Here is a 27,337-nt window from a genome sequence, read left to right as displayed (position 1 = left end):
CTAGATCGCCGAGTCCGGGAATGCTGGTGCGCGGCGTGCACGGCACCAACGTCTATCGTAAATGTTTGATGTTTTTGCTGATTTTTAAAGGTTTATTTTAAGTAGCGAATGGCCTGCTTCCAAAGCAGCGTCGTTTACGCTGTCACAGCTTCCTCCTTAATGTGAGATGTATTATTGATGATATTGCAATCACATAGATTCATTAGATGTCATACATCCATGCATTAGCGCTAATTACAAAATAAATAATTGCCGATAATAAAAGTGAGCAGTTCTTGAAGTGCTTTTTGAATCATTCTTTCTATCGTTTGCGGTTGCCGTTAAAATAAGAACGACTATGAATACCGGCCATAAACGTTTAATGAAAATGACAAATGCGGCGAGGCGCACGATTCTTTTGGCTAGCTCGCGCTTTATTGCTTTAATAAATGAAAGTACATAATATTGCGAGTAATATAATAGAGTAATACCAATAGGGCAAGGTATAAAGTACGAAGTCTTTCCTTAATCATCTTTCTATCATTTACGGTTGCCGAGATATAAGCGTTTTATGAAAGTTAGAAATCATTATATAGAAGCTCTGAAATGCGACGAATGACACCGGTTAAATCTCGAGAGATATATCTTTATTCTAACATTCTTATGTGTTCTATAACGCAAATTATGCTCTCTTGAATAAAATTACACGTTAAAGAGTTTATTGTATTTCGGAGTTTTCTACCTTTCCGACATTCGCATTTATCTCTTTCTCGTTGGCTATTATAGCATTATGCAACAGCTTTCTATAACTCTTTATCGTTTAATCTTATTCGAGAGAGCCTAATTCGCATTAAAGGACACATAACAATATTAAAATAAACGTATTTCTCGAGATTTATTTGGTGTCGCGTGTGATATTTCGGAGCTCCGAATTTGTCGATCGTCCAACGCCGCCCGTCGGCATTCGCAGCTACCTTTTTCTTGTTATCTAACATTATACAACAGCATTTTATAATTATTTATCGTCTAATCACATTCGAGAGAGCCTAATTCGCATTAAAGGACACATAACAATGTTAGAATAAACGTATTTCTCGAGATTTATTTGGTGTCGCGTGTGATATTTCGGAGTACCGAATTTGTCGTCCAACGCCGCCCGTCGGCATTCGCAGCTACCTTTTTCTCTTTGGCTAGCATTATGCAACAGCATTTTATAATTATTTATCGTCTAATCACATTCGAGAGAGCATGCCTCGTATTAAAGAATACATTATAATATTAAAATAAACGTATTTCTCGAGATTTATTTGGTGTCGCGTGTGGCATTTCGGATCTCCGAATTTGTCAGCCAATGCCTCCCGTCGGCATTCGCGGCTACCTTTTTCTTGTTATCTTACATTATGCAACAACATTTTGAAACTCTTTAGCGTCTAATTACATCTGAGAAAGCAAGTCTCGCATTAAAGCATACATAACAATGTTAAAATAAATATATTTCTCGAGAGACCCAGTGTCGTTCAGCGCATTTCGGAGCTTCTACAACCTTTCCGCCGAGCCGGCCGAGCACGAGCACTGCATTAATTCGTATAATAGTTTCAGTTATTCATACATATAGTACATATATAAAAAAGTAATTAATAAAAACGTTATTAATTTAACAAACAATAGATATTAATATTAAATATTATTAAGTAATAACGAGAAATATATCGTGCATTCGTTTGGCGCTTGAAAGATCATAAAAATTATGAAAATAATTTTTTGTTATGAGGAAAGCGAGAATCTCGAGTTTGGAGTCGTCTGTAATTCCTCAGAAATCGCTCCTGTTACGCGGGAAGCATGTTGAGCGAGGAGGTTTTAGTAGAGGTATTCGAGCAGCGGCACGTCTACCCCCATTATTACCTATCGCCATTGAAACGGCGCGCCGGGCACCGGGCGCGCGACGAGGATGCCCAGCCTACGGCCAATCAGAGCGCTGGCAGGTGTGCATAGAAGGGGCAGTAGGCTCCCGCGCTCTGACCAATAGCAGCGTGATTACGAGGAGGCATTAGCCAATGTGAGGTGGCAAAACACCCGCGCTCGGGATACCTACTGCAACCGGACAACCTCCTCGCTCAACATGCTTTCCTGATATATCAGGAGTAAATTTCCGAGATTTCGCGGTGCGAAACCTGAGTTTCGCCTACTTTATCATCCGAATTAATTATATTTTATATTAGAAACATTTATTTCGATGTTTTTTTAATATTTTAAATATTACTTCAGTTACAATGCTCCAATTCGTTTTCACTTGTCATTCAATATTCTAACAGAAAACGTATCTCAAATGTAAATTTACACGTAAAAAAGAATACGTTCTCATTACGCAAGTTCGAAAATATTATAGCAATTATACATTTCATCAACTTCAATAACAGTAAATGTATCAACCATTACCACAAATAAATTAAATATGAAACTAACACGTTACAGAAGTAAGGCAAACTTACTTCATGGATAAAGAAAGGACAAAAAAACGATATACAATGTATATGTGAAATGTGTTGATATAAAGAGAGACGGTTTAAAGGGAGAAAAATAATGATGATTGATTGATTGATATAAGAGAGACGGCAATACACAGTTGTTCGTCTTCGAGGAGACAGGATGTGGTCTTCAAAATTCAGTTTTACTATAAATAATAATTAATAAATTAAGTAATTATTAATAAAAATAGTAAACAGTCAAGCTGTCCAGGATATCATCCTCCGAGGATGGGAGGTATAGGGTACGGTACGAAGGACTCCACAAATCTTCGGTTTTTTTGGTCGTTTTATTTTATGTATTCACAAACGTTACAACTGTCGACTACGTCGCCCACGCTCGCATAAGCCATCCTACACGCGTCATACAATACATTATCACTCGGGGCCCCTCCGAGAGGAGGGGGCCCTTTGCGTACGATTTATAATCTCTTCACTCTCTTCCCGAATCCCTAAGCCGGCGTTCGTCTGTAATTTACTTTGTGTGTATAAGCGTACGTGTATATCTATATATAAGTATCCTTTTTATTATTTTTTTTTATTATTTACAGTCGTCGCGCGATGCGCGCTTAATGTGTCCCGCGAAGCCACGTGGACTGGTCGACCTGGGGTTGTCTTCTCGCCTCCCCCCCCATCCCCGAGGATCTCCTGCCGATCCAGGCGGCTCCGTGTCGGAATTTGAAAAAATATGTGGCATCGTATCTTCAACGAAAGGCTTGGACTTGATAGTTTCATCCTTTATCTTTAGGCGGCCTCGCACTTCCCGAGGACCGACCCTTGGTTGCTACGAGAGTTCTCCCTAGCGATCCTCTAAAACGTTATCCTACCTTAAAATTCGCGGCGCTATTATTCTTTTAATTTCCCCCCCTCCTCTATTTTCTTCCTCTTTATTGTGCACCATCTGGAAATGCATGAGTAACTGCGACTTTTTATAACAGTCCGTAAGTTTAAGTTTTTCTTGAAGGCACTATTGTACGCGGAACGAAAATGCGGCCCGAAGGAAGTGACGCCCTTTCCAAGTTCGGTACGTCCCCGGGCGAAGCCTCGGGGGTCTCGTTTAAATTCCCAACGAGAGAGATACCGGGGCTAGAGCAATCGGCTAAAGCGACTAGACTTTGTATAGAATAATTTCGCACAAACGCAACGCCGATCTCGCGATTCAATTACAATAAAATTAATGACTGCACACAACGTAAGGTAGAAAAAAAAAGTTGATGAGGTGAACGGTACACAAGCAGGATTTCCCTGTACCTCGTACGAAACGGACACCGCGATAAAGTGAGAAATGACACATTGGCGATAGATATTAACATATCATGGGTAACACATTGCGTAACATAAGTAACGTTATCTCTTGAGATCGGATCGCGATTGACGATTGATCGAGGACAATACGCGCGGATTCGTCTCTGTGTAAATGTAATTTTGCGCTCGTCTCTTCTCACCGCTGAGGATGCCTCTCAGTAAAAATCACTCACATTCCTGTGCTCGTTCAAGGAGGGATCTCGCTAACAAATTCTGCCTCTTCCAAAGTCGACGCTTTAATTTGCTTTCTCTTTTTCGCCGACGTGTCGCTAATTAAAAAAAACGAGAGCTATATATCAAGGTATATAAAAAAAAATGGCACTATTACAAAAATGGTAACGTTATAAAATATAATTATATTTATAGAGCTATATGTTATTCGAGAAAGGGCGTCTTAATCGATTATTTTTTCGTTCGGCGAAACGTAACGTCAAGTGCGAGTTTATTCAAATCGTTGAAAGACTCTAAGTAACGATACGAAAAAGACAAAAAAAAGACCAAAAAAAAAAGGAAAAACGAGAAAAAGACAGAATTGAAGCGACAGATCTAAATCCGTGATAAAGATCGTTAATAAAGATAAGAAAGATAAGTTTAGTGAAAAACGAACCAATGATTCGAAAAATTACTATAATACGGTCCCTCCTCAAAACGCACCACATCTCCACACTGGTACGTAAACATAATCATCTCTTGCGATCTAGTAGTGTATAATCTTTATATGAAATATTTTTTTTTTATACATTTTCTTAAAGTTAAAATTAAAAACCAATAACCCCACCCACTTTTTTTATCATACGCCTTAAATGTAAAAATTAAGATTTATTAGCGATATATAAGTAACAATATAAGAACTTATGATATACATATATATATATATATATATATATATATGCAATATGTAATACATATATATATACATATATATGTATATGTATATATAATAATCTTTTTTTTACATTTGGGGTCGATCTCGTGGCGTGGCTGTTCACCAACTTTGGGTAAAAACTATGTACATTATGTTACATTTCTGTCTCTCTTCTGCAAAAAAAAAAAAAGGGGCGGGAAACAACGTTGCGTGATAGCATAACGTACGTTAGATATAGAAACGGTGCAATTACAGTGAGAAAAATAGGCGCCGAGAGTACTTCACGATTTCTTTGCTTCCTTTTTTTTCTCCCTTTCTCCAATCGAACATCGACGTTTTACTTCGGAGCGTATTCCCGTATTCTCCTCCCGTATTTAACGATTGCCAAAGCACGCCACGAGAAACAAGCCTTGAATAACATTGTAAGCCGATCGATACATCTAGCTTGTAAACTTATCGAACTAAGATCTTATATCTCGTTTAATCGTACGCTATATAAAGGTGTTATATAGCTTAGAACTATGGTCACTGGCTTAAAAACCTACAAGGTACATCTAAATCGCTAAAAATCGAACTATGAAAATATGTACAATAATCAATGAGCACGTAGTTCCGATTTACTTTTATTATCTCCACTCTCTCGCCTGGCACTCGTCTGTACATATTTATTATATCGCGACTGATAAATCGATAGGAAAATTATTTGTGCTAACAACTGCCCCTCGTCTGTTCGACAATCATTCTTCTCTCTCTTTCCCCCCTTCTTTCCCTCCCGCCCCGAGCTCAAAAACGCTTTTATTTTCTCTCGTCTTCGCGTTCATTCTCGGTTCGTGGTAACTTGATAAACATTAACATGCGCAGTTTCGTTGTACAGCCGAAATATACCAATACAGACGAGACACGAGTCCATCGCGCTGATAATATAATTGATTCTTTTTTTGCTTGCAAATTGAACAACGCGATCGCGCGTTGAATCCTCATTTTTTGCGGACGAGCTCTTGTTTTCGAACAGACGTAGAGACCTTCGATTGTCGCCTCTTTTAAAAATCATCGTCAGCTTTCGCTATCACTGTGCCCTCACGGAAGCAACGTGTCGACGAGCGCGTCTCTTTCTTCTTTTTTTTTTTGTTAGTTAAGAATAAACGTTTATTCCCTCAAGAGTGATACGCATTTTATTCCTTACGGTTCAGTCCTACTGAATTTTCTAATCGTTTTATATTCGTAATTTATATTCACAAAATCAAAAGTCAATTAACGAGTGATATTGTAGCGTTTAACTCTTTATTACTATCAACGTTTAAGTGTCGTCCATAAAGATGTATCGATACTCTAATTTGTAATCTCGATCGATGATACTATACGAAGCCCGATTCCGTCTTCGTAGAATTTCAATTTTTCTTTGTGTTATGCCCTGCCTAACAGCGAAAGAAAGTTTCGGTTGGCATAACAATGGGAAGACGAAGAAAGACGGGAAAAAAATCCACAAAAGATTACACGGAGAAATGCAATTCGTTCGAAACGAATGACTTTGCGTTTTATCCCGTCCGCCTATTGCGATTAACGTTACGCAAAATCTGTTCCCTCATTTTTCTACTCGGTCTCGAGAAATGCTAATGTTGAATATTGTGCAACTGAGACGTTTTTGAAAGGCATTTTTACGCGTGCCGCTCGAACGAATAAAAACATTCGGTATCGCGGTCAGAAGTGTGCCCGCCGTGCGTAACGTTACACGACTGTTACTTAAACATACAGATTTTTCACGTAATAACATATTCAACGGAAAAAAAACATAATCGAAACTACTTGAAACGACGAAGATTACAGCCGTTTCACGTGTCACGTTTCACAAAGGCATCTTTTCCTTTCTAGTATTCTCTTGCTAATCAACGCTACCACCGTTCACTTTCGCTCAAGCGTTATTGCTCATACCGTGTTATCGCGGTAATCTTAATTTCTTTCTTTTTTGTATAAATCCTGTAAACAATGTGTAATATAGTATGTAACGGCTCGATGCGTGACTAGTATGCTCAGGACGACATTAGGATACGAACGGTATAACAGTCCTTTGCGTTCGCACAAAAGCGTCTCATCATCCTTTCGAATATGCATTTTACAAATAGCGTCTAGCGTGACCGATCGTCAATTTTCTTAAGGAATAAAGAACAACCATCGATACAATTTACAAAATTCGTTTGATTGATCGACTGATAAAAACGACCAGTGCGTATCGATTTTTTTTTCTATTTACAAGTTACTCGACGAGCGCATCACTCCCTCTCATGATGTGAAATAAATACGATAAATCAATCTTCGTAACGCTTTCATTTCATCGAAATGTATTTTTTATATATAATTATTGCGTAGACAGCGTACGTATAAATATATGCAAACTTGATTAGTGCGAATAGCATATTAAGAATTCGTTAAGTGATTTCTAAAAGCTCGATTCCAAAGGATGGCTTTGAATTGAAGAGTCTAAAAAAAATTCACGGAGATCAATGTAACAACGTTAACTTTTCTGTAAGATCTGTGTCATGTTCACATGAATGTTCTGTGACACATACGTCTACATTTTATGAAAAATATATATGGCAAAGTTCATATATATGTATATATTATATAGATATTTATATAATATATAGATATTATGTTTATTACATGGAAGTACGCCACGATTACGTTGAGTCTTAAAATAGAAGCTCAGAATGTAACAATTAACTGCTACCACTTCGAGATTAAGTAAATTCTTGGTATATTTCAATGATATAAAGGACGTGTGTAATTGTCTCCTATAAAAAGAAAAATTCTGATAAAAAAAAAAGAAAAACAAAAAGAGCGCCTCTTCCAATAAAAGATGTCAAATATTCGCGGAAAAATTGGAGCTTAAGTGACTTCGATAATCAGAAAAGACGGTATAAATTCAATATCAGTTACATAGATATATATCTACACAACCAAGTGTTTACGAATTATACGATTAGTCTCTGAATTTACATAATACAGTAGTCAAATGTAATGTAATATTTAGGCGCTTATTCGTTAAATACATTATTTAGTCTTTATGCTGTCTTTTGAATGAAGGTAGAGCATTTCATCTTTTTGTACATCAAACAAATTCGCTTGAGCAAACAGTATCTTACGGCACGTTTCCGCACATGTACGATACTGTTCATCTGTTCGAGTCGTTGCTATTGTATACGCGTTAAGATATATGAAATAAAAGCGTGACTGAAAGAACTAGGATATATACATTCCCATCGTTATTTGCTCCATGTACACACACGCATTCTCATCGTTTTTCTGTCTTTAGTTGTATCTCGTAACGCATTTAAACAGCGCAAACAATATAAGAAGCTAGTGAAAATATCTTTCGCAACGCGCCACCATGCCGAGGGGTTTAAATATCGGTAGATACGATCTTAAACACTAAATCACGGTTCTAAATCTAGATCATAAATTTACCTTGTGGAGACTTGCATACTCCCTAGCGATAATCTTTAAGATCACACAAATAGGACCTGTTATGATTTCCACTCTTGCGGTTACGAAACTGCTTCCCAATAACATGTATTACCAAAAATACTATCGCCACTTCGTCTTGAGGGCGATTCAATAGTTTCTGCCACTTTTACAAGATTATCCGAAATCTCGTCGTCGCACGACTTCATTTTTGAGAAGTAGACGAGCCCTCTGTCTTAATCGTGACGGATTTGCTCGCTTCGGACTTGGAACTGACTTGAGTTCGTTCTCTGGCAGTGACTTGCGATTTGCTCGCCTCAGAAGGCTTCGTGGAGAAACCAGAACTCTGCCTCTGATTTCGAGACTGCTGCTTGCTGAGATCTCGCTGGCTGCTAGACGACGTGGAGTCATTCCGTCGCCGAAAATGATACATTTTAGAACCAAAAGAACCAGCCCTAGTTCGAAGCTGCGATAAATGCGACTCTTGCGCGTTTGGCAGTGTATTATAGTCGTCTGAGAGTAGACATTCTCTGTTTGTCAGTGTATCCTCTCTAGCACTTTCAGAAACACTTCTATTACGTATTCTTGCAGCTTGGAGCATCTCACATATTTGCGGCTGTAAAAGAATAATACAAATATTATGTATTATAGAAACCAGCTCTATTATAAATGCTATTAAAAAGACAATTAAGAGTGACAAATAGGAATCTGTTTTTGCAATAATACTCACTACTTCTACCCTGAAGTCTTCGATGCTTTTGAATTTTGATAGGTACTCTTGCAATTTAGGATCCACACGAAGCTGATCAGAGTTCTTGTAATATTTCAAAAACGCCCAAAATTTCTCCAATCCGTACAACTGTCCTATTGGTTCAAACAATTTGATTTAATATTAGTATGATATTACATTATATTAATATAATCTACGTATATAAGCCTTAATGTCAAATTATATTCTAATTTGTCGTGTAATTACTAATCAAAATCTAGTCTTAGGATAAGAATATCTTTTTGACGTTAGTAAAACACTTGATTTGCTATTGCACAAATCTACCGTTTAACTATCGTACGATAACGTAGCTAAACAACCTATTTTGTGCTGATTTATTTACTTAGTGACAAATAGAAGGGCATATATAATAGAATCTTAATCTTTACCGTTTTCGTAATCTTGTATTGTTTCCATTTGAAAATCTGTATATAACGTATGTCTAAATTTCTTCTCCAAGCCATAACTATAAAATCTGAAAAGGCACTCTAATCCGTATCGGTATCCTTCGCAGGCATCTTCTTTGGCTACAGTTCTAAATTCCTCGTACATAGTACGATTGAAATTTTCGCGCAAGAAAAACGACCAGAAACGGAAAAGAGTGTTCATCTCTTGCGATTGTCCGATACCCAATCGTTTGCGCTCTGAAAAGACACGAATACGGATACATAAGTAAAACTCTTGATTCAATATAATCATACAATTTGTTTAAGTAATAGTCAGTTAAAAGCATTTCTCCGCACAGATATTTCTCTCAGTCGGGAAAAGAAGACAAAAAAAAGAATATCATCATCTTATAACCGTTTAAATCAATGGTTTAAGAAAATATCGTTTATATTGTTGATACCTTTCAAGCAGCGCGAATGATATTTGTGATATGCTTGTTGAGTAAATCCATTGTCTTTCAACAAAGCGTGACTCGGATGCTCGCAGATACTGGGAACACTTCCGTAACTGCTAGCAAGGTAACCCTCGTTAGGACTTGTGCCTGCGCTACTCCTGAAACAAGAAAGAAAACAAATTTAGAGCATATACGCAAAGCGAACGTAAATTTTCATTTTTCCATTGATCGTTATTCAGATTAAAACCATTCTACAAAGTAATTTCTTCAGTCGGGAAAAGAAGACAATATATAAATGGATTCATCACGTCGTATTTCTTATTAAGTAGAAATATCATTAGAGATATCTAATATAAATTAATAAAAACTAATAGCAAAAAAAATATAATTACGAGATCATAATGTCATATTACTTTTAATTTACAAGCTATGTGTATTTCCATAGAAGCTAGCAATTGTTTCCTTCCGTATAACTTTAATTTTTACGCTTTTTAACATTTCTACACGTTAGTAACGAAATCCTTCTTTATATCGAGGAATCGAAAGTATATTTTGGTCTGAGCCGCGAAATTTATAGCAAACTAATATCACATGCCCTGTGGAATATGTTCGGGGACGATGTTCTCGAACGTCCATAATCCAGCCGATATGATGCTCCACTGGAGGATTATTGCTGTGACGGGTCTTCCTTTTCCGTGGCGTCCTCTCATCAACAGAAGGTCCATCTTTCACAACGGCGAAGAAGCGAGGCGCAGCATTTCTTCGTCCTTCTCTGGCACACAGTTTATCGCTCCAGCGATTCTTTTCCGGTCTGTGATCCTTCTTATCTGGACTTGCACTTGGAAGCTATTGAACGAAATACATAGCTTCAAACGTGATATTTTTCTACGAGCAATTTTTTATCTCACAAAAGTTACCTGAAATACCTGTAATGACGAAGCCGACTGCAAAATTTCAAAATCTTCTATAGCGGAAGGAGGCGGCGGTGGAACTTCCGGATTCGCTTTTCTTGGAGCTTTTGGTGCCATTTTCTCGAAATCTTCCTGACTGACCACATTGACCGTTTTGTAGCTCCCAATGGACGAAGAAGAGCCGTACTGTGTGTTAACATTTAACTCATTAATATTCTTAGTCTACTTGTTTCTAACAATAATTTTAAGAAAGTAAAGTTATAAATCTTACTCTTTGAAAATTTTGTCTCCGTAATTCTTCCTCGAAATAATGTAATTGGTCGTTGATAGCCTGTACTAACTCTTGAGTCATTTTTACTCTTGTAGTCCAATCTCCTGTTCTATCATAACCTTCGTGCTTCGGGATTCTAGATGACGCGGGGCTGATTTGTGTGAATATTAATATTTTATTAATATCCTTATCTGACAATTCGTTATCGTCATCATCATCGGTCCTGTAACAATCATATGTAATCGAAATATCAGTAATCTGCTACTAAGTGTTAAAAGACAAAATAATATTCTAAGTAATCGCTCTTCTCTCAACATGCTATAAAAAAAATTTTAAATTTCAGAGTTACGTTCTTATAAACTTTAAAATTGAACAAATTAAAGACTTTAAGTATACCGCAACAAGTAGAAATTTTTTATAAAGACCTAAATTGAATCATATTACTTGAACAATAAGTACTCTGAAACATTTTAATATTTACTCAATATCAACTGACCATTCTGAAAAAGCATTAAGTCGACCAGTCGGTGGCGGCGAGTCGAGTTCTTCATCAAATTGAAAATCCAGTTCTTCTCGTACTGCATTTTTGACTATTTCAGATTTCTCTTTCTCTTCTAATCTGTTCTTGTGTTTGACTCTTCTTTTCACCTGTAAATAGTTCGTTTCCATGAATCGCAAATTACTTTCATCTTCGTAAATTCCTGTAGTTTAATACAACGAAAAATAAGACGGCAGTTACCTCTTTCCAAGTATTGTCGCTTGATGAATCCGATTCTCCATTCAGTCGTTCTGATAAATTTTCTATAGTAAAATCTATAGTAGCCAGTGATTTATAATTTTCCTTTGTCTTCGTAGGATTATTATTAGGAAGAAGATTCATCATTTCTGCCATTGCCAATGTTTCCTTTATTTTATCGCGGATCTTGTTCGTTTGATTATTTTTATTTGTAGCAGTAAATTCATTAGTTCTTTCTGTTGTCGGTATAAACTCTGGCACATTAGGATTTAGAATCTCGTTTATCGACGAAGGATTTATTTCTGATTCGCTATGTCTTCTTACTGTTGAAATGGAATTGTAAGATTCAAACACACGAGGTACTGGGGGAGCAGGCATTGTAGGTAAAGGCTTCGCGACAGGACAAAATGTAGTTTCAGAGGTAGGAATTACTTCGTTTTGAAATGGGACAAGCTGTAGTAAGGGATTTGAAAAGGCAATATTACTGGCTATATCCGAGATAGGCCATTTTGACGGCTCGAAACTTGTTCTAATCTGAAAAATAAAAATATATACTATTAGAAAAATTCGATATTATATATTGCACGTACGTAAGGAACGTATACACAAAAGTTTGAACAATTATAATGTAATAATTATATATGTAAAGAGGTCTACTATCAAACCCCATTCATTGAACTTAAAATAAGCTCTAATGGTGTCAGCGAATCCTCTTCTATTTGTTCTAGCACAAATTTTTTATCTAGCACATATGTAACATGCTAGATTTTTTTGAAAATGTGCTACACGTATAATCGATTTTGTCAGACAACGTGCGCCACGCGCTATTTTATTTATTTAAAATATGTTTTTAATACCTTATATCCATCTTCTTCTTGTAACAGCTCCAGTTTATCAGATTCTGAAACTGCACCTATCACCAGTTCTATATCCATCGTTAAATGTTGTACACGTTGAAAAGATGCGATCAAAGTGAGAGGTAAATATCCTTGAGCATTCATTTTACGACGTAGGAAGAAGTCCTTCACAAGATTTTCTTCAGAAAAGTAATACTCTCTGTACAAAAAAATGAAGAGTTCATGTAAAATACAATATACAAATTATATCGGTATAAAAAATATAAAGGTTAAACTTACATTTGCTTTCGTATATATTCTTTTAATGTGATAGGATCTACGTAATTTGCATTATTAAAATAGCATGTTCCCATATAAGGTATCATATATCCAGAATCCGTAGATTCGTATTTTTGGGTCTGCAAAAAAGAAAAGAAAGGAAACGTTACGCCACATCTATCGCGAAGAAGTGGAAAGTACAAATGAATAAACTTTGAAGGTTTTCAGTTCTACTATCCTGTTATCCTGTTATCCATCAGAATATGGTCAGATAACCCAGCTTGATCATCATTTCACCAAATTGCAACTCGCGATAATAATTTAAGCTGCGTATATCAATAGGAAATTACCTGTACATCCGTAGCGTAATTCGTATACTCCTGATCGTATCGGTGTCTAAAACCACCGCGTCCGCGCCCGCCCCGTCCTCCTCTACCTCTGTAATTTCTTCCGCCGCGTCCTCGTGAATTATATCCCGTCGATCTATCGTAGTCCCTTTCACGCCAGTGCTCGCCGTCGTTCGCTGTTTATCACGAGAGAATCATAATTATCATTTATATTCGTTTGTCTCTATTATCGCGATATGAGCAATTGCGATTTCAACATACACACACATATTATCATTGTGCATACAAATATTACCTTCGCCATTTCTTTCCCTATGATTTTGAAATCTCGGTGATCGCATAGTCCCACGGTTCTGCGCCAGGTCAATCTCAAGCGGGACCCATTTTTGTTTATTCGCTGTAACAAACGGTAATCGGAATGGAGATTGAAAAATAACACCTCTCATTTACATTTCAAATGGAAGCAAGCCGTTTGAAAGTTAAGTTATTACGAGACATTTGTTACATTAACTGTACGCAATTATCTTATCATAATGAATTCCAAATGCACAAACCGACTTCCTCACCTTTCTTTTTCTTTTCGCCGTTATCCATATGCTCGTCGCTATCGTCTTGATAGTGAATTTGCTGCTCCTTGTTCTCCTTGCCTTTGCTCTCGATAGTGTTGGACGCCTTGGAAGTACTTGGTTCACCATTGAGCACACCATTTTGTTTTGGAGGAGACACAGTTGCTTTCCTCTGTATTAAAAGAGAAGATGATATCGTCTAAACCGTATAAACATAAAAAATGAAAAGCAGTAAAACATAAAAGAGAAATAAAAGATGGCCTAGGTATACGCATGTGTACAAATAATGAACGCTTCTCAGACATAGAAATTTTTATCTGAGATGACAAAATATTCGATATTTCTCTAGCAAAATTTCTACACTTGCAGATGCACGTAAATCATCTGCGAGCTCTAGATTTTGCATAGTTCACTACGTAATAAGAAATATTGTTTATGGCAGTTAAAATGGATGAAATCCAAGAGTATATAATTCCAATTAATAAACTTATTAACATATGCACTTTTAAACGCACGTGCATTAAAATAATAACTTAAAGTTGAAAATAGCAGTTTATTAAACAAAAATTAAATAATAATACGCACCTCTTGTGTTCCTAAAGTAGGCCAGTCTCCAATATTCGTAAAATCGCTTGCCTGTCGCAATATAAAAAAATATATGTCAAAGAAAATGTTTGAGACGTTTTAAAATGTTTGCAGCGTGTGCATTAAAGAAAATAAGTATTTTAAGTATTTCAATTTTTTTAAATTTTATTATAACTCGAAAAATATCAAGTCTTTCAAACAACTTATATTTATATAAACATTTGTTTTTCCTTTTTCTGAATTCATCTCTTAAAACATTGAAATATAATAAAAAATTATACCACGTACATTTTGTTAAATAAAAAAATATGCGATAAAATATATTTTATCATTGACTACTTGGTAAAAACATTTCTTTTAAAGATTCGATTGACATCTTAATTAAAGTGCTAAATGTCTATTTTTATCATTCTAGTGGATTTCTTCGAAAACAATTGCGTTTAGTTGTTTATGTTACATTATAAATGGCATATATCTCTCAAAGTATCGTAAAAATAAAAAATTATCTTTTAAGCTTACGGCATAATCGTGCATGCAATAAAATTGCTTATCTTCTTAGACGACTTAGATAAGTACACGCGCACTAAATGAATAAGAGAGAAGATAAAAACAAAAAATATATCACGTACGTTTTGATTGAATTTCCTCCTATCTCTGGGAGCTCTGACAATTGTGGGCTGGGCACTGCTTTCAACACCATTTTCTGCGAATAAAAAGAAGCGTTTTTACCTAAATATAAAAAAAAAAACAGTTATATAAAATTGTACGTAATACGTTTCTACTAATATGAATTAATATCATAAATTTTGCAACAAAAAAATATTTTTTTTCGAGGCTATACATAAAGGACTATAAATAATGAATCTTTATTCCAACATTTAAACAATGAAAAGGATACACGGAAGTTATTTTAGCGAACCGGACGCTACCCGGTAGCAGTGAAGAATTTTGCATATAACAAAACTCGCGTAGGATTCGGGTCTAATAATTCAGGATAGCGTGTCGAACATCTCCTTTTTTTTCCCCCCTCGAAAGCGGTCTCCGAATAATTATATCTTTATCGGCTCCTTCGTAACCTGTGTTCCAAACCGCGTGACCTCGATTATCTTTACCGCACACACGCAGACGCGCGTGGTTTCACGAATATTTTTATCTGCGACATCCGACGTCGGGTCGGAGGTAGGGAGGCGGAGTAAATGCAAGCGGCCGAACGAAAAATTTCGATACAAAAATTTATCTCCTCCATTCACTTTGACTCGCTGTATGCCCAATTAATTATATCTTTCTCTCCTTTGACGAAATTTCTCCGTAGGTCTTATTGCGATTATTACCGCTGTGGACGAAATATTTGATTTTGCAATAAATATCAAAAGAGATGAGTTCGGGGAGCCACAATACACTCGTGATCGAGGCAGGGTCATTAGAGTAAGAATTAAATTGATACACCGGTAATTAAGAAAGCAATATACGTTATAAGTTACAACATTGTAAACCATATCGCCGGGAATAATGAGGTGAGCTCGTATTGTATGTTAATGTTACACAATGCGCTTTTAACACAATTGAATATGGTATCCGTCAAAAATTATAATTGGACCTGGTTTTTATTTTTTTTCTCTCGCACTTTCTTATCGTACATTGTATATCGTTCGTGATTTATTTTTTATCTGAAAGAATTGCATTTTTATTACATTTGAGTTCTGTAATTATACTACCTATATAATTATGCGTCATCACTTTAGATTCTCTTTAGCAGTTCTGCGCGTCACGTTTGAGACTTGAAGTAAGTTCGGTGTACAGGTCCAAAGATCTAAACGAAACGTCAACAGCTTTCGCGATTTTTACTCGAATCGAAGTTGGTTTTTTTTTTACACTATTTTTACACTCAATTTTTACACGCAGTCATTTTACACTGAATCTTTACTTGTAGTTGGTTTTATTTTTACGATTAATATTTACACTTAATTTTGTCTTTATGCCAAGGAACGCCGAAGCCGGATAATTATGGCAAATTGCCCCGTACGATGTGGGCGTTCGAAATAATAAACAACGACTCAAATGCGATTTGGGAGCATTCTCTCCCAGTAGGACGAGCGTAAGATGAAACCCTTGTTTTCGACGAAACAAACTATTTGAGAGCTTACTAATTAGTCATGCTCAAATAACGAACCTCGGAAATGATGGTTGTTTTGTGATTTTTTGTGCGAATCTACTTTTATTCTCTTCTTTCAATAATTTCTTTAATTGCGTTTACTTCTTAAAAGACTGTCTTTAATTAAAGTAAAACATAAAGATAAAATAAGGCTTTCGCTGTTCGAGGATTAAACGAAGATTATAAAATATATTTATAGCCCGCGTGGCACGACCGCGCGATTTATCGACCGACTTTAAATGTCTCCGTTGGAAATTACGTTTGCTAGGATGCGATAATATGTGTCACGAGGTGCAATAACGCCGCGTAATTCTATCTACGACTCGGCGTGATCTGAATGTCAGCGGAATACTGCCGAACGCTAACCGGAAGTTACAGAACAATACGCAATACTCGCATTCGTAATTCTTGTTCGGCGATAAAAGTTAAAAAAAAAATGCACTCGTAAAGCACGAGTGCAAAATTTAATGATTTAGTCGAGTCGTAGATAAAACGAGTCGATAACACCACAATCATGGCAGACAAATACGCGCTTTTAGGTGTCTACGAGCAACGAGAATACGCAACTAACAAACTTTGCACGCAAAGCAAAGTGTGAACGATTAAAATAAATCGAATGAATTACAGTTCGGATTTATTATCGTAAATCTCAGTAGACTATCCTCACTTAAAGAGAAAAATACAGTTGCGAAATCATATAAAGTAAAATTATCCATTTTTATGGTCCTTTTTCTCATTATTAACATATTCAAAACATGTTTTTTTTTTCTTAATTTTTTTTCTTCATATAATAAGCTATATTTTGATCGATTATTGATCGCTTCTTTCTAAAGAAACTTTTTCTGAGTTTTAATCACGACTTAAAAAAAAAAAGTCAGTTCTCTGACTGCCCATAATTTTTGGCAAAATCATAATTGTCTAAAACCTGAACGATCGAATTATAATTCATTCATCCCTAAAGAGATTAAGAAATATTATAAAAGATTCAGACACCATTGCGGTGTCATCACATTTGTATCGCAAACTACATCTAATTTGCATATGAGGAAGACAGCGAAAGTATCGACTCACTAAGAGCAACGTTTTCACTCTCGTCAATCTTCATCGCGCGGTACGCGACCTCTCGGTCTTCTCCGGTTTAACAATCCAACCCGTTCCGCTCCCGTTGTCGTGCCCAAGTCGCGCGGTCTAATTAAACTGCGCTCTCAATTGCATCAGCAATGTGAATAACCAGGTGGTATCGCGCAAACGAAAAATTCCGTGCATTTCAATGCCTCACAGATATACTCCGCGCGAAGATCAGCGTCCGAGGTCCGTTAGGCGAGCGCGCCTCGCCTTTCTCAACAAATAATTAAAACAGTTATAAAGGATTAACGATTAGATTCCTCATTCTTCGTCCTTCGACGAAGTCAAACGTCCGCGGTCCATGCGCGAATTGGAACACGTGACCCCCGCTTTGTGGCCCGGACTCGATGTAAAAGTAACTTTGTAAGCGATGCAGCGTGATCGTGATCGATGCCTGAAGTCGCGATTTCGAACGTCGACGAGCTACTGAGAGCAGGTTGGTCTCCCAAGGAGCGAACCACGACGACAGAGCCGCAAACGACGGCCTAGAACACGAATACCCTCGTCCGGTGGGTTCAACATGGATCGCCCGAAGTGGTTTCTATCCCCCCGGAGACACAAAGGAATACGTAAGAAAATATAAAGAAAATAGATACGAAGATTCGATAAAAAAAAATCTCATTTCCTCTCTTCGTTATCCTATCTCGGGTTTATCTTTCTTTACATCTTTATAGACAAAGATATGTGCGATATATGCAGAATTTCTATTGACGGAGGCCGCCTCTCGACGGAGGCCTCGGCGACCAAGTTAAATCGGGAGGCACTGTTCTAAGCGGTTCGAAAAAGCACGCACGAGGCGCACGATCGCGAGATATTTGCCGGTCTAACTATTATCGCGCGGGGCAGTCCGACCGTTCCGAAACAGGTTTCCGTTCTCGCGACTCTCACTTTCTGCGACATATATATTTTAATGTGGATCGAACGCGGAGGGGGAGGGGGGAGGCGATTGGTCCATTGCGGCAAGACCAAGGCCCGACATTTAAACGCCGTGCGCGTTTAAAGGCTGAACGCGTCCGATCATTCTCCGATCGCGCTGAATTCTCTTTTCATTAACGCGTCGCGCGCGGGTTTTTACGTTTCGAGGTGCACGAGATTGGAAACCGATGCCCGTCTCGATAAGCGAATTCCGGCCTAATATGTTGGACGGGAATGAAAATCAAGAGGCATTAATTCCGAAAATGCACTTAAATTGCAGATTTATTTCGCGTTCTATTTTTCGCGGAACTCGATCGAGCGTGTCGTTGGCAGAAATTATTTAAATAGCGTTCCCCTTCTCTCTATCTCCTTTCCTCTTCCACACACACGGAGGAAATAAGTAAGATATCTTGATTGTAGAATGCAATCGAAAGTTTCTAGAAATGTAACGCACCGATTTAATCCTCCGAGCAAGTGCGAACGTTCAAACACGTGGACTATTAGATAAGAAGCGCGTCATATGAATATCTAAAATAAAAAATAAAATAATTCATACATATTTCGTTCTCTTGGAGGATTTTACTTTTAACTTTTTTATACATTACAAATATATTGTGACTATTAAACGATAAAAACATTCTTCTTCATAAAAAGTAATCAAAAACAATAATTTAGTCTGTCTAGAAGATAGAGAATTCGAGTCCCATTACCAGTCTCGTCATCTTCGCCCTATGTTCGCCAATTCTACGTTATAACTTAGATTTATTACAATTTATTGGTAGCCTGAGCAGAGTATACCGCACTTTGAAAAATTTAGAGTTGGATCAAAACAGATCTAAATATGTATAAGCAAATAAAACTGTGGTTAATAAAAAATCCAAAAATGGAGAATCCGAGTTCACCGGCCTGATGATAAGTTATGTTTGTTTCAATTTATTAGTGGGGTAAGACCCACCTGGTCTTGGTATTGTCAAGACCCACCTTCCAAAAATTAACTTCCTTAAAGGATTATTCCAAATAATCACAAGAATACATTACAAGAAAACCGGAACAACTAAACAAGGAAGATATTCTCTCCCTTAATATAACCAATTGTGTTTATTTTTATACATGAGAAAGTGTTTATGTCTAACTCCATCTATAGTATAAAATTAACATAACAGATGTGTTTGTGTGTGTGTTTTTGTGTCATGTCAATCTTCATACTCCATATGGGGTTAGGCATAAAGAAACAAAAATATATGTTCAATTAATCAAACAAAATTTTTGAATGTGGAACTTGCTATTTGCCTCATCGATAAATTAAAATAAACATAAATTGTATATCAAGTATGAGAGATTTTATTTAACTTTAGCTACAAAATCCAGGAAATGGAATTATATATCAAGTAACATCGAGCGAAGATGATCTCAGGCCGGAAATAAAATTTAGATTTTCCACATTTCAGACTGCATTTCTTAACCACGCAATGACGTATTACTCAACTTACGGATGGATACTTTATTCACGAAACATTCTATATTTTATTCCAAGATACAGTATTAAATGTCTCGTACACATTTCGTATAGTGTATTTACTTCTACAGACGATATATTCATAAAGATTCATTGCATATATGATGTAGTTTAGCAACAGATTATCGTTGATCTTGTAAGTCTTTTTAATTCCTCCTGATTTATAACCTTTACAATTATTTCTTCAAAATGCTAATAAAAATAAAATACTAAAAGCATTTCTCATAAACATATAAATTAGCTCATATTCATTGTATGTAAAAAAACTGTTATATATTTAGAGACAACAAAGTGTCCATCCACAGGCACCACGAAATGGCGTGATTAAGAAAAAACTCGACAAGTGGAGAATCTGAGTTCACCACCGGCCAATTCACTTTCGCCTAATGATAAATTATGTTTGTTTTAATTTATTGGTGGAGCGTAAAAGCAAAGCTTGTAAAGCCCCACCTTCCAAAAATTAGATGTATGTATTAGAAGGAAGGATATATTCAGTCCCTTGTTATAACCAACTGTGTTTATTTTTATACATGAGAAAGTGTTTATGTCTAACTCCATCTATAGTATAAAATTAACATAACAAATGTGTGTTTGTGTGTGTGTTTTGTGTCATGTCAATCTTCATACTCCATATGGAGTTAGGCATAAAGAAACAAAAATACATATATGTTCAATTAATCAAACAAAATTTTTGAATGTGGAACCTGCTATTTGCCTCATCGATAAATTAAAATAAACATAAATTGTATATCAAGTATGAGAGATTTTATTTAACTTTAGCTACAAAATCCAGGAAATGGAATTATATATCAAGTAACATTAAGCGAAGATGATCTCAGGCCGGAAATAAAATTTAGATTTTCCACTTTTCAGACTGCATTTCTTAACCACGCAATGACGTATTACTCAACTTACGGATGGATACTTTATTCACGAAACATTCTATATTTTATTCCAAGATATAGTATTAAATGTCTCGTACACATTTCGTATAGTGTATTTACTTCTACAGACGATATATTCATAAAGATTCATTGCATATATGATGTAGTTTAGCAAAAGATTATCGTTAATCTTATAAGTCCTTTTAATTCCTCTTGATTTATAACCTTTACAATTATTTCTTCAAAATGCTAATAAAAATAAAATACTAAAAGCATTTCTCATAAACATATAAATTAGCTCATATTCATTGTATGTAAAAAAAACTGTTTTATATTTAGAGACAACAAAGTGTCCATCCACAGGCACCACGAAATGGCGTGATTAAGAAAAAACTCGACAAGTGGAGAATCTGAGTTCACCACCGGCCAATTCACTTTCGCCTAATGATAAATTATGTTTGTTTTAATTTATTGGTGGAGCTTAAAGCTAAGCTTGTAAAGCCCCACCTTCCAAAAATTTACATACTGTATGTTGTAGAAAGGAATGGAATGGATAATTTATTGGTGGAGCGTAAAAGCAAAGCTTGTAAAGCCCCACCTTCCAAAAATTAGATGTATGTATTAGAAGGAAGGATATATTCAGTCCCTTGTTATAACCAATTGTGTTTATTTTTATACATGAGAAAGTGTTTATGTCTAACTCCATCTATAGTGTACAAAAATTAACATAACAGATGTGTGTGTGTGTGTATTGTATAATGTCAATATTCATACTCCATATAGAGTTAGCTATAAATAATTTCTTCGTAAAAATACGACTTGTATAATAATTGACGCAAACAGAAATATATGATTCAATATATAATGTGTAAATATATGATTCAATTAATCATAAATGAAATTTTTGAAGGTGGAACTTGCTACTTGTCTCATCGATAAATTAAAATAAACATAAATAATATATGAAGTAATATCGAGCGAAGATGATCAGGCCGGAAATAAAATTTAGATTTTCCACTTTTCAGACTGAATTTCTTAACCACGTAATTACGTATTACTTAACTTACAAATGGATACTTTATTGTTTACTCACGAATCGTTCTATATTTTATTCCAAGATATGGTACTAGATGTCTCATGCATATCTCGTATAGTTATTTACTTCTACGGATGATATATATATTCATGAATATTCATTACATATATTTCTATAGTTTATTAAAAGATCTTATAATCATTTTAGTGTTCCTCTTGGTCTATAACCTTTACAATTATTTCTTCAACATGCTAATAAAAAATAAAATATTAAAAGCATTCTTTTCTTACAAACATATAAATTAGCTGACATTCACTGTATATGAAAAAGTGTTACATTTAACAAAATCTGTTGTACAAAACTGTTTTCATAGATTCAATGAAAAGTATAAGATAATTGTGCATTGCAACATAAATGCAGTGCTGATTTTTATAAAAAGAATGCTTAGATGAATAATAAGTATTGTTCAACATTTGAACAATAACTTTAAAAATGTTAAAAATGTTTTTCAAAAAAGTGTTAAAAATTGGAAACTTATGTCAAATTAAAACATTTTCAAACCTACCAAGATAATAAAAAATATTAATTTACATGCAGTTAATAAGAAGATATAGAACATGATTATCCTATAGACATCTATCGCGGCGCGAAACGAGTGTCAATGTCGTTGCCCTCTCTCGCGCTCTCGTCCCGCATGATCGGGATGAACAAATAGATTAATTGCGGTACCGCAGATTCGGTGAGCTTCACGCCGCGCGCCGGAAGTGCGTGCGTGCGAGGAGCAAGCGTGCACGTATCGTCGACGCGCGAATCGAAAATGCCACGATATTATATTTTCGGTAGCGATGCTGAGAGAGCAGCCTCGCTGAAACGAGACGCCGCGCGCCGCGTCGCGCCTTCGCGAGGCGTTTAAATCGTCGCGGACACACCTTTGCGAATGTGTAAAAATGAGAAATACGAAATAAAGGAAGCTCGCTATACATCTCTTTCGTTAACGCGCGCGTTTATTGCAGTTGAACGTACATATTAAGGAAAATCATAAAATTCTGTGAAGAGGAACGTTGGAGTAAATGTGAAAAACATCCTGCGAATTCTTTCCTTGCAAAAATTAATAGCTTTCTTATTATTTTCTCGTTATTTCGCAGAAAATTTTGTTCAATCTTTTCTGCAATAATTGCGAAACACTTAAAAAAATGTATATATAGGTATCCTGCAGCAAGGATAAATATCCTTTAGGAGACGCAGGCGGATCTCCTTGACGAAGAAATCTTATCGGTTTGCTCCGCGTGAAAAATAAATCGGACCATTCGACATATGCAAATAAATTGCTGAAAGCAACACGTCGATCTCCCCATGCCACATGGATACGCCGATGCCACGTATGTCTGAGACGTGTCGGCAGCGTGGAGATAAGGAGGCAGTCGGTCGGGCGGTCCGAGCCTGCCACTTTTATTATCACGATTTTATCGAACACCCGAAGTAGTGGCGTACGCCACTTGAATTTCTCCTCTTTAATAGCCGCAGTCTCTATAAGGAGAGCCTGCGTTTCGTAAAATTATTAAATATGCGCACACAGATTACGGCAACGAGATTCGTGCGTTATTAACGAAGGAATTTTCCGATTAAATTAACATTAAGTGCAGTAGAAGTTCTTCCGCGATTAGATTCCTAAACGTGTGTACGAGTCTAGAATTCTTTTCCAGGGGGGGGGGGGCAAAGATAGATATCGGTTTGAATCGGAGTAAAAAGATGTTCGATAACACGCGGAAACAGCGGGCGGCGATTATACATTTTAACGTTGATCCTTTCCCCGATCGACGCTCTTGCTCGCTAGACTGCCGTCTTTCCTCGAGATTTTTCAACGCTCGCACACTCGCGCGTTTCTATTTTCACGCCTCGTTTCGTAATATATATATATCTCATCCAAAACAGAGACCTCCCGTACGGGTTTGTCACAGAAACGTTCCGCGTTCTTGCAGCGTGTTTTTAAGCGCGTTTCGAGTATTCTAATCGTGACGAACGCGCGCAATATCATCCTGAACTTCGCCTGGAAATAACAGTAATTAAAATGATACCGATGATTTCAACATTTATTATTCGACGCGTTAGAATTATCGCGTGATATTTAAGTGATATTAAGTGATTAAAGATTGAAGGCTTCTGACGAATTAATCTGATGAATGGCAGATAAATGACCTTTCTCTTCCTTATCAAGAATAATATGAAGCTCGCGTTACGATCTTCAAAGATTAATTATCAAGATGCTCGGTAGCGAAAGGTAAAATGTCAGGGAGCGGTAGCATCTGATAAAATTTACATTAAAAAAAAAAACGTCGAAAAAGCGAGGGGAGAGGGAAGGAGAAAAAAGTCATTCTACGACTGTCATGCATACTCATGCATATTATAATCTATTAATAGGCAATATTCCGTGAAATCGGATATTTCGACACGACCTCACGAATTTCAGCGGAGACGGATTCAGCGTAAAGTGGCGTGTTAATAAAATGAGATCGCGCGCAAGTTAATAATTATGTAATCGTTATCGCTCCCGCGGTAACAGCTAACAATATCGGAAAGTTTGAAGAAAGGCGATAAGGCTTATTTCGCGCAATCGGGGCTAAGCGCAAGGCCGCGCGCGGTAGAGTTCGCCGGAGCTTTATATTCATCGACGGCGCAGTTTATCCCTGCCGAAAAAACGCCGAGGTCAGCACGTGATGCATCTCTAACGATGCAAAACGCCCTAACGAGCGTTCCGTGACAGGTGCCACGCGTAAAATTAATCGCTTAACAATTTAGCATTCTCGAAGATTCTCGTCATGGGGTCGAAGAAGATTCTTACCTACAGTTTTGAACTAAAAGAAAAAATTTACAGAATTCCCTTTGTGTCTATATTTCTCTTTTCTGTATTAATGAATAAACTTTCTTCTGAAAAATGATAATAAATAAAATGAATTTAATTAATACAATCGACAAGTAAAACATCAATATATAAATTTCATAGAATATTATATATAGAATATATGACAAATATTATTATACAATATATATATATCTCTAACAAATTTCTCTACAATACATATTTTTAAAATTGATTAGACATTAATTAGACAAACTTATCAACAAGGATTGAGACTTCAACTCACCAATTGCACCTTGTTGCTGCTGCTGTTGCGGCTGGTGCTTCTGCTGCTGTTGCTGTTGCTGATGCTGATGCTGTTGCTGTTGCGGCTGCGGCTGCTGCTGCGGCTGTGGTTGCGGCACTCTCCTCTCTCTATCGCTCTGCTTGTCAGCACACGTGGATGCCGCTAGGACGTCGGGCGGTTGCGTCTGCGGTTGCGGCTGCGGTTGTGGCTGTAACTGTGGCTGTGGCTGTGGCTGAGGCTGAAGCTGAAGCTGAGGCTGCGGCTGCAGCGGGGGTACAGTCTTGGCGGTTTGCGGCGCCGGCGTCACTCGGTTTCTCGTCCAGGGGTTTACCGCGGGCAAGGGGGCCTCGACGTACTTGACCGGCGGGTGCGGTTGCTGGGACGCCGGGTGCGCCTCCGCCTCGGCTGCGCCCAGCTCGTCCCTGTGATGATGGGCCTCTCTCGGGCCGTGGTCGAGGACGCCATTGCGGTCGGCGCGCTCTCTGTGCGACCTCTCGTCGCTGCCGCGTCTACCGGCGCCTCCGCCCCCGACGCCACTGGCAGCACCACGTGGTGGCTGATGGCGGTTGTTGTTCTCACGTAACCGGTGACGCTCCCGATGGGAGCTCTCGCGATACTGCTCGCGCATCTTCTCCTTACGCCGGGCGCCCTTCGTGGCGACCGTCTGGAACTCGCCGTCGTTGCCGACGCCGCCGTTGTTCAGACGCTCGGCGTCGCGCTGGCCGCCGTTCTCGTCCTCGCGCGACGACACTGATCCCGACGCCGACGCCGACGCCGATCCGTGAACGACGTCGACGTGCGCGACCGGCATGCTTGACGGGCTCCCGTGGCGATCGCGCTTCTCCGCGACAGGTTGCGGACACCGGGTGAATCTCTGATAGGACTTACCGCCCTTCACGCCCGGCACTATTCTGTCCTTGGCATTTGTCGCCGTCTGATGCTGATGCTGCTGTTGCTGGTGCTGCTGAGAGTTTTGCTGCAGCTGTTGCTGCTGGAGTTGCTGCTGCGACACTGTCACTTGATCGTCTATGTTCTCCTTGTTGTTGCTCTTGAACGAGCTCGCCCGAGTTTGCGAGGCACCTTTCGGATTCAGCACACTGGCGTAGGACTGGCAGGGCCCCGCCTCCTGCCGCTCGCCGCTCCGAGCGCCACCTTGGCTGGCAAGCTTCGCCGCCATCTTGCGGCGCACGACGTCGTACAAACGGGGGGGACCGGGGATAAAAACACGAGGTTCGCCGAGGGACCCGTGCACGAGGTCGGGCGTACCACGCCGCGCGGTCCACGAATTCTCCTCGATGCCGCTTCTCGCGGAAGCTCCCTCGAGCGACACTTGGCGATCCTCTCGGCTTGGAGGGAACGGGTTAGCGGGCGCTCGCCGACGAGGACCGACTCGCGAACGATTCACGGGACGGGGGGCGAAACTAACCTAGCGCGCGTCCTCGCACCTCACATGCTCCTCTTCATGCTGAAGAGGGAAATTCCGTCTCTCGGCAGTCTCGGCGGCGCGTAAAGCGCAACGGGGGTCCGCTTCCGCGACCCGGCACACGTCACCCGAGCGAGGGGGAGGCAGTCTTCCGTTCCCCGACAAGGATGCGCGTGGCGCACGCGGTACGCGGTCGCGCGGACAAAGATGTAACACCTACGTGCCGAAGCGCGGCACCCACGTCGCCCGGTCGTCGCGACGATCACCGGTGACGCCGCAACCTCGTGCTCCCCCCGGGTGCGGGTTAGGACGAAGCGTGCGCGCGCTGTGACTCGGCGCTTTCGGCGTGAACCACCGCCGCCGCGTCCGCCCGGCCCGGCTTTACGTATCCTCGCGCGCGCGGATGCGGTGCGGTCTGAACGGCGCCGCGGATCACGGATCACGCGGGGTGAGGGGAGGGAGGAAAGGGGGGCTACTCACGAGCCCGCGGACGGTCGTCGGAGGGCACCCCGGAACGTGCCACCATACGCGCCTCTCGCGAGGAACTTGCGCGCAACCCCCGCGCAGGTCGAACTCTCGCGTGTATCTCCTCTCGGCGAGGGTAGACTTTTTTTCTTCACTTCTCGGCTCGCGGCCCCGCGTTAACTGCGCGACAGCACTTACCCCGACACCACGATCGCGCCAACTCTTCCCGCACCGTTGCCCGCGTGCCTACCAGTACCGGCGTGGCATCGCGTTACCGCGGATTACGTAAACGCGACGCATTTTCGGCGGAGATCTTTCCACGGGAAAACGATACGCGAGACACATGTGGTCAACGCTGGCGAGGCCTCTGAACACGAGCGGGCCGACCGGCTTCCGGTTTGATCGAT

At 38.8% G+C, this 27,337-nt stretch overlaps 1 protein-coding gene across 4 annotated transcripts; it reads right to left on the bottom strand.

Moving 5' to 3' along the window:
* Window positions 1-2,772: 2,772 nt before the first annotated feature.
* Window positions 2,773-27,313, bottom strand: Larp (La related protein). Of its 4 annotated transcripts, none has more exons than XM_071780253.1 (17): window positions 25,043-27,313; window positions 14,901-14,974; window positions 14,272-14,322; window positions 13,687-13,885; window positions 13,416-13,517; window positions 13,124-13,296; window positions 12,795-12,913; window positions 12,516-12,714; window positions 11,662-12,192; window positions 11,419-11,570; window positions 10,923-11,145; window positions 10,658-10,837; window positions 10,336-10,586; window positions 9,747-9,898; window positions 9,289-9,543; window positions 8,861-8,994; window positions 2,773-8,746 (listed from the first exon to the last, which is right to left on the bottom strand). In XM_071780253.1, exons 1-17 carry the CDS (start codon window positions 26,217-26,219, stop codon window positions 8,336-8,338), a joined length of 4,383 nt encoding a protein of 1,460 aa, XP_071636354.1. In that variant the 5' UTR covers window positions 26,220-27,313; the 3' UTR covers window positions 2,773-8,335. The 4 variants fall into 4 exon arrangements, with proteins under 4 accessions (XP_071636354.1, XP_071636355.1, XP_071636356.1 ...); XM_071780254.1 differs by having other exon boundaries at window positions 10,667-10,837; XM_071780255.1 differs by having other exon boundaries at window positions 13,687-13,858.
* Between the last annotated feature and the right edge of the window lie 24 nt (window positions 27,314-27,337).

Source organism: Temnothorax longispinosus, chromosome 6 (assembly GCF_030848805.1).
Source record: "Temnothorax longispinosus isolate EJ_2023e chromosome 6, Tlon_JGU_v1, whole genome shotgun sequence".
Taxonomy (NCBI): Eukaryota; Metazoa; Arthropoda; class Insecta; order Hymenoptera; family Formicidae; genus Temnothorax; species Temnothorax longispinosus.
This window is presented reverse-complemented; position numbering and strand designations above follow the sequence as displayed.

What these genes read in the sequence shown, in the direction of transcription:
- Larp (XM_071780253.1), bottom strand. Translation starts at nt 26,219, where the DNA reads ATGGCGGCGAAGCTTGCCAGCCAAGGTGGCGCTCGGAGCGGCGAGCGG. An exon ending in ATTACGCTACGGATGTACAG is followed by an intron (nt 12,914 to 13,123) that starts GTAATTTCCTAT and finishes TCTTTTTTGCAG; the next exon opens with ACCCAAAAATACGAATCTAC. An exon ending in TCATTCGCGCTGCTTGAAAG is followed by an intron (nt 9,544 to 9,746) that starts GTATCAACAATA and finishes GTGTCTTTTCAG; the next exon opens with AGCGCAAACGATTGGGTATC.